Below are 8701 nucleotides of genomic sequence, written 5' to 3' on the forward strand. Positions count from 1 at the left end.
GTGTGTGTGTGTGTGTGTGTGTGTGCGTGCGTGCGTGCGTGTGTGTGTCTGTGTGTGTGTGTGTGTTTTGTTCAATTAGAGAAGCATTTGTCTGCCACCCATGTCTCCTCTACTCTGCTCTGCAAGCCTCGCTGTATAATTAACCTCAAATGGCAAAAAATGATGTTGATAAATTACACAAGCAGAAAAAGAAGGAGGAGGGAAAGAAAAGAAAGAAAAAAATAAACCAAACCTATCAAAGCTGAGAAAGCCGAGAAGAAATGTGTGGGTGCGTTCTCAACTCCAAACTCAGGGAGGCAAATTGGAGAGAGGGAAGAAGGAAGAAAAAAATAATAATGAGGGGCATAATTTTAGAGAACTAATTATTTCTATTTGTCTTTTGTCACACTTCTCTAATTCTGCGATATTAACACAGTCTGTGTTTATTAATTGCTTCTACAGTGTTTTGAATCGAGTCCAAGAGGGAACGTGGCTCTTTTCACAGGCAGGCGAGCTGCCGGGGCCCCCGTACCGTTACCGGTACTGCCAGCCTGGCAGCAGCGGTGCGCGTGTGAATATCTTCCCCCGGTATCTCCCCCCTCCGCTTCCTTCCCCGCTCGACATGTTCGGCGAGTTTACACGACCCTGCACTCGCGCAGATAAAGTTCTTTTGTTGCAAGATTAAACATCAAAACAGCTAAAGTGAAATTAAAATTAAATGAACGAATGTCACTGAAGCAAAAAAGACTGTAATTAATGGATCCCTTAATTGTCTTCATAAAATATTTGCATGGGCATAATTTGCATAATTTACATGTATTAATTAATCTTTCAAAGGAATTTTATGCTGAGAGAGGCCAAAAAAAGAGAAAAAAAATCCCCTTTGTTTTATTTAGCATCTAATGAAATATTTATTCTCTTTAATGAACTTTTCATCTTAATTTGAATGTAGAAATACTGAAGTTTTGCCATATTTTAATGAGAGGCTTCCAGAAAGCGGAGCGTCGAGACGTCACCGGGTTTTCCAGCTGCGTGCAGAAAGCAGATGTTTGGACACAGACTGGGACGGAACCCGGTGAGAGCGGCTCATCGGAGCCCTCCCTGTTGCTGAATTGAATCCATTAGAAGTCAAACGCGTCGATATTTACTCGCCTCTCGATGATGCCTTCGCTGTCATCGTCCATCGAACAATCAGATGGTCTTTGTTTTCATTAACACCCAAATTAACTGTCCCGACTCTGACGAGGCAACAACATGGTGTCCTCTCTTGTCAGAACAGGGATGTGCGTAAAGTTGTGGCCCACATCCCTAAACATGTTTATGTTTAGAGACATTTGTTTTTGTATTTTTGCATTTTGTTCTTTCATGCTGCCACATTCATGCTGGAATGACTTTTACGCACAACTCGATGGTTGTTGCTTGAATAGAGGCAGCGCCAGAGTGCAATGCCTCCGAGACCTACGGCAGTGCCGGGTAATTAGCCTGTGTTTGTAGACACCCCCCCCCTTCTCCACCCCCCACGTATTGTACACAAATTCACTCCCTTACTCTTACACACACACACACACACACAAGCTTTTGTTGTCTACTCTGTCTGTGTGCAATGCATAAACACAGCCTGAAAGGTTAAACAGGAACAAATGACAAAATGTTTGTCATGTAAATGTGTAGATTATAAACTGAGGAAGCTAATCCTGTTTTTTTTTTGTTTTGTTTTGTTTTTTTAAATAATAGAAATGAACCTGATGCTAAGATGGCTCTCGACAGAAGTACAGGCACATCAAGACGTTGTAACCTGGTGTAATCACTCCCACTCTGCTCGTGTCATGTCCAACCACCGCTTCTGCTAAATGTCTTCGTGTAGGTTCCTTTTGAACTTTGAGATGTTCAGGCTCGCTGCCACAGAAGTGGTGTTCTTCTTAAAGACATTACTGTAGCAGAGTGAAGAAAGACAGGAGAAAAAAAAGGGGGGGGGGGGCAAAGGTAAGAAACGTCAAACCGGCTCCTGAGCTGTGCCTAACAGATGCTTTTACCAGCTCGGCGTCGGAGYGCCGCTGCTCGCTCAGGCGAACACTCAGACACGCAGCGCTCGCCTGGCAGTGGACAGAGCTCGTTAGGGCTGGAGGTGTCTGTGGATAACCAAACAGAGCAACGCGTGCCATTTTCAAYATCCACCATTTCCACACAGGAAATATCACTTAGAGAAGTGCTTTTCGTCTTGAGCGCAGTATTATGCCCGAACAAGCGCGTCAGCAGAGGAATCCTGAACACGCGTGGCCTTCAGCTCTGGATGCCTTAATGTGCTTATCRTTGCTGCTTTTATATGGTGTGCTTGGTTGTGATAGAACCTGAAGGTAAAAGTGTGATTATCTTCCTGACAGATGTCCTGAAAATGAGCTCAAGTCGGATCGTTAAACTACTTTGTTTTATGCTTTCAAATTTTTTAAAGTAAAGATAACTTGATACCACATAGCACTAGCATATATGACCCCCACACATATGCAAAGCACCAATTCACCAAAACTCAGAAGTCCTCAGAATTGGGGGGGCTTGATGGATAGCGAGCTAAATTACATGTTCAGACACCCCCCTTTTTTAGATGAAGCCCTCTTCTCAAATATTGGATCTGTTATAAAAACGTTGGATGGTGTAGGTCAAACACATCTACTTTCCTGCCAAATTTCACATTGATTGGTGCAGCTGTTTCCATGCTATGGTTGACCAAAAATCTTTAAAAATAAATAAATAAATAAATAAATAAATAAATAAATAATATGATCCCCGCTTCACGTGCAGGGGTCATAATTACCTTCAAATAAACCACCAAGGGACMGGTTTAATTTATTATAACTATAAAGAAAGAAGTTTTRCAAACCTGAAATATATTTMGTTTCGGTTTGTTAAAGCAGTTGTTCAGATCTTTTGAAGTGGGGTCCTGTGGAAATAGTATCAGGAGTTAATATCTTACCTGTTGTGGATAGCTTTTGAATGACATCCGTTTGTTAAAACTGAGATTAATTCTGACCAGAGTGACGGCCTGTTACAGATGTAATTTCCCAATGGGAAACACAAATACAAATCCTATTTTATTTTACAGAAAAGAGCTATAAGAATTATCACTAACACTACAGTCACCCATCATATATATTTATCAGTTGAAATTATTGAAATTTTATGAGTTGGTTGATTATTATATTTTGCAAGTTATGTATAAGGCTCATAAAATGTATTATCTTTAAACATCTAATAAAAATTTGTAAAGAGGGAAACATATTACAATCTTAAGGGACTAGAGATGTTTGTAAAACCTAAATTTGAACAAATTTCAAGGACCGATGTACTTCGGTCCAAGGAATAATATTGTGGAATAGAACATGATTATAAAAATGCTGGTTCAATGTGTTTGTTTAAGAGCATGGTAAAAGTTAGTTTGTTAAAGAAATATGAAATAGTTTAATATGTTTTCATAGGAGCTGTTGCTCGTGATGGAGTTAAAGTTTTGTTTTGTTACCAAAACATTATTATTTTTGAACTTATTTTTGGAAAATAGGGGCAGATATAAGTTTTTTTTTCTTTCCGCTGCCTTTTATTTTACTTGTGATTTGTATTTTTATTGTATATAGGATTTTTTAAATTAAATTAATAAAAAAATGTATTGAAAAAAATAATAATAGATGTGCGCCAACTGTGTGTGTGTGTGCATCATTGGGGACACCTGCTAAACCAACCCATTCTCACTTCCGAGTCATTGCATATTGACAGTTTTCCAAGGTTCCCTCTGCGTCTGATTTTGACGCGTCGGGTACACCCTGCGCATCAATTATTGACGAGATGGGGCGGAATCCGTTGTCATAATTTCAAAAAGTGTAGACAATGCACAAAAACTAACCGTCCCAACACCTAAAATTGCCTTTAGGGTGTGTTCACACCTGCACTGTTTAGTCCAATTTAATCGAACTCTAGTTCGTTTGCCTGGAAAGTCCGGTTCGTTTATGGAGGTGTGAATGCGTAATCGAACTCTGATTCAGACCAAAAGAGCGAACTCTGGTCCACCTGAAAACCTAGGTCTCGGTTCGATTGAAACGAACTCTGGTGCGGTTCGATTGCATGTGTGAACGCCAAGCGGACCAGAGACCGCTCCAAAAGCAGGAAGCRGACTATACATTCTGAGTAATAACGGTATTAAATTTACTTATATGGTGTAAATACCTCGCTTGGACGACTGTATAAGGTGGACATCATGACTGTGGAGCTGGACGCGTTTCTACTCGATTAACACGGAGCTTCCTCAGCCGCCTTGTGTGCAAAACAACATTCTCCGTGGTTCCGCCTCATCTTCCTCTCATGCTGAGCTCATTGTTGAAGACTATTTGTTTAGCACATTTGCCAAAAACAAAAAATAAACCCTATAACCACTAAAATGTAACATTACTATTGTTTGTTTACATTTTGTTAAGAAGGAAGTTGCGCTCCATGTCTTCTTCTGAGGTTTGCATGTTGATTACTTTAGTGTTTCTTTGTGCAGCGCCCCCACAGGTGAGGGCGGGAACAGGTTGTTTACAGGGTTTAGTTCAATTGAGAAAGTGCAGTGTGAATTCAAACTGCACCAACAGAAAATGTAAACAAAGCTTGCAGTTTTGGTCCCCAATCGAACCGAGTCTACCGGACTATTAGGTGTGAATACGACCTTATTCACTCTAGACATCCTGTCCCTAACCCTAGTACCTAAAATTAACCATTTTTAGAAAGTGTAGGAAATTCACGTCARCTACGTGTCCCAAAGCCTAAAATTACCTAATATTCGCCCTAGACATCCTATCCCTGACCCCACTACCTGAAATTAACCATGAACCCTGATCCATAACATTAACCACAGGCCCCAACTCAAAGACTCCTATATTTTGCGTCCCAACGCGTCAAACATGGACGCAGAGGGAACACGGAAATGTCTGGTGTGTCATTTACTGACGCGACGGGTACACCCGTGGCGTAAAATATGATGCAGAGAGAACCTTGGAAAAGTGTCAATATGTGACGAGTTGGGAGTGAGAATGTGTTAGCTARACACATTAATGTGTTAATTTGATGAGATCACTTTAGCCCCACCCTCTTTGCACACTGTTTGCTCTTAATCACACATACATGAATCAATCTGCACCACATTTTGTGTGCATCATCAGGGAGACCTGGTCAACACATTTAGCCCCCTATCCGTCCAGCCATCGGTCCGTCCATCTGTTCTCCTAATGAGATTATTTAATCATCTGTACAAGACAAACAAACTGCACTTTCAGCCTGTGTTATGATTAAGTAAACTTCATCGGTGACCAGCTGAGGGGACCAAGCCGTTTTCATGGTTACCGAATGATGCACAAGCGGAAAACCATAACTCGTTATCTCGAGAAAACCATCGGGAAATTAACTCGTTATCTCAAGAAAAGCGGTGAAAGAGGGGCTTGTGGAGTTCAGACCATAGCATTGCAGTTCCATTTTATAGACCCCAAGTGAATCATTTAAATGTGAAAGAGGATTTCAAAGCACGATATGTCTCCTTTAAATTCATTCTCAATTCCAGAAAAAAAAATGAATTGATTGGCTCTTATAAGACTGTGATGACCCAGCCCAGATGTATTCCATTTCAACAACATTACTGATTTATTTAGAGATAGTGAAAAAAGAGTCCAGTTTTTTTTGTTCATGCAACAAGGTTTTTTTTTGTGAGTATGCACTACATGATATTTAACAATTTTTGTCATGGCTGCTAACTTTATCTTATTCCTAAATCAGCTTTATGAATTCACATTAATGGCGTTCAGATAGAAAGACTAGAGGGCAATATTTCAAAGTTACGTTTCATCAACAATCACATCCTGAATAGTGCAGTTGCGTCAGCAGATTGTTAGCTGTTGGCTAATCTTTTGCTCTTTTCTGTGTGTGTGTGTTCTCTGTTCCAGATGGAAGACTGTTCCTGAAAACTACAGTGATGTACTGATAAGGCTGCGAGGAGCTGGAGGAAAACAAAAACGATAAAAAAAAGGACAGAAAGGAAAACCCATGAAGTTTCTGAGGAGGCCTCAGCCAGGCTGATTTAGCTGAAGAGAAGTCAAGCTGCTTGTAGGTGGAAATGCTGGAGGAGTCCGAATGTAGAATAAGTCTTTTTTTAATCACGCAGGCCAACATAAAACATTTTGACAAAACAGGTTTAGACGTGACATGTTGGCCGACGTGACGGATAAACATAAAAAACGAGCACAGTAAAAAAAAAACAAAAAGGATATGTACCCAAGGTGCATTGTTGGTAATAACTCCTGAAAATCACAGCACTGAAGATTTTTTTATACTGTATCTCAGCCAGCGAGAAAGCTTTGAAATAGAAATTCGACTGAAGTTTTGTTTTGTATTTCAAAATAAATTCCGGGGGGGATGACGTGTGGAGATGAACCTCATGCTGGTCATCAAAAAAAAAAAAAAAGACAAAAGACTGATGTTTGATTTTCATGTTTTCTAAATTAGATGAGAATACAATCAAGTTTCATTTTTACCATTGTTGTACATACAAGAGGTAATTGATAGAAAAAGTCACTCCGTCGACTCTGAGCGGACTGAAAAGGTATGTGTATATAAAGTTCAAAGGTATTGTGGATGCGGTAGAGCTATTAGGCAACCAATACCACCATTTATATAAACCTCCTGTTTTGTTTTGTTCTATCTCTGAGCCATCATTCTTTCCTATAGCTGCCATTTTGGTGAGAAAGCATGCAGGCATGTAAATGTTTGTCCTGGAATTATAATATTTAATAAATTCTATATTGTGCTGAACAAATACTAGGGTTGGCTCACTCAAGCCCAGATGATTTTGAAACGATAATCAGCAATGTTTCACTTTGAAAATAAGGACTTTTTTTGGCTGTTGATAGTACTGTAATCTTTGTATAGGAGGGAATATTTCTTGGATTTTACTGTACCTTTATTAGTCATGAGACACAGAATTCAGCATCTGTCATTATTTTTTTACACGTCAGTCTACTTATTATCAGCTTGAGAAACAATCAGACAAGATGCAACTTTTAAAACATTTAATTATAATGTGTTAACCTATACAGATACACTTGTTTTTGTTCTCGAGTGTTTCATGATAAAAAAGTAACTTTCCTTTTATTTGACTTTTTCCTAAAGACTGTTGAATTGTGGTGCTGAAACACCTGTGTATATTCTCTAGTCATAAGCTGATGTCAGTCCTTTAACTGCAAAACAATTTTGACCTTATGTGTTAACAATCAAGAAGAAGAGGATGGGTCGGAGTCGGTGGAGGCCTGTGTCCAGGATGTGTTTGTTCCTTTTGTTCTTAATGGAGTGTCTAGGTCTGTTGTCACTGATAACTTATATAGCTTCTCAAATCATCTCTTCATTGTACTTCAAATTCAAATAAAGTTAACATGTTGATGATAAACCACCTGAGTTACATATGTTGCCCAAGGTCAAGTCTGTGTCTTGGGTCGGTTGTAGGTGGATGTTCTGCCTGAAACTGCTCAAACAGAAACGTGGATCGTTGAGGCTTTCAGGGGCTTTTTTTCTAGTTGTGAATCATTGTTGTGTTTTAGGGGTGTTTTTGAGAATTTTAAAATCAACCCTTGGTTTGTAAAAAAAAAAAAAAAAAACTCACGAGTGACAAATATCTTACCTGTTGCAGACAGTTTTTTTAATATAAATTAACTCAGTATAGAAATAAATGTTTTCGTTTGATAATGGCTAATTCGAGCAAGGCTAAGAACACTTAAAAAATACAATAAATTATTTTAATATACTTTAATATCACTGTCATTTCACATTACTTAGTGTTAGTTACATGCATGAAACTGAATGTAACATTTCTGTTACAGTCAAAGAAAAACATAATAGTTTTACCGGTGCTGTATAATGCAAACTGATTGTGGTGTAATGCTTTATAAAATAGTGTTAACGCACAGAATGTCTAATGGTGAAAAACAAGCTATACATTTTTATTGCAGTTTTTTTTTTTTTTTTTTAGTTTTTGATGTTGACAAAAAACATGTCAGATCCTAAAAAAAATCATTTGAATTTTAATTTTTTTGTACTTTGTCAGAAATGTTTCAAAATCTGTAAACTCTCAGTAACTTTACAGCCCTTGGGAAAAACTGACTACATTGAAATCTGTTATAAAAACAGTTTATTGGTCCTACATTTATCAGATCCTAAATACTATATTTATTTCAGTTTCTTTTCTTTTTTTTTTTGTTTTTGTTTTGTTTTTTTACACTCTGTCTCTCCACTTTATGTTTTCAGGTGAGCAGCTTTGACGTGCATCCTTTGAGGCTACAAGTTGCTCTTGAGTCCTGTCTCATATCATACAACAAATTGTTTTAGTTTGAATGTAAAAAGCAACAAACACACTTGCAATGCGCACAAGTATACATTTTAGACTGAAGAATAAAAAAAACAGCATCAATGGAAGATGGACTGGACTGCCACAGCTTGTCGGTCAAAGTTTTAAAAAAAATGCACTGGTAAATAAAAACTGAAATGATTACAAAGGTAATCACGATCGACCACAGTCTGCCACGTGCAAATTTGACAGAAAACAAGGCATCATCTTTGGTTACCAGCTTTGGGAGATCCAGGGGTCCAGATGGTCTCAAAACTTCTGAATGAAATTTTTTACCAACTTTTTAACTGTCCAAAAACTCTTTGGGGTTTACTAATG

The 8701-nt window shown here is 38.4% G+C and overlaps 1 protein-coding gene across 5 annotated transcripts in view; it reads left to right on the forward strand.

The window, feature by feature from the left end:
* The window catches only part of dachd (dachshund d), a 127842-nt gene extending 120410 nt beyond the window's left edge, over positions 1-7432 (forward strand). For 4 of the 5 annotated variants that reach the window (XM_014023207.1, XM_014023206.1, XM_014023209.1 and 1 more), the window contains exon 11: positions 5934-7432. In XM_014023207.1, the coding sequence (XP_013878661.1) occupies positions 5934-5971 (38 nt within the window). In that variant the 3' untranslated portion in view covers positions 5972-7432. The remainder of the gene's footprint in view (positions 1-5933) is intronic. The other variant, XM_014023205.1, reaches the window with a different exon arrangement.
* Positions 7433-8701: the final 1269 nt, after the last annotated feature.

The sequence above is a fragment of the Austrofundulus limnaeus genome, unplaced genomic scaffold (genome assembly GCF_001266775.1).
Source record: "Austrofundulus limnaeus strain Quisiro unplaced genomic scaffold, Austrofundulus_limnaeus-1.0 Scaffold359, whole genome shotgun sequence".
Taxonomy (NCBI): domain Eukaryota; kingdom Metazoa; phylum Chordata; class Actinopteri; order Cyprinodontiformes; family Rivulidae; genus Austrofundulus; species Austrofundulus limnaeus.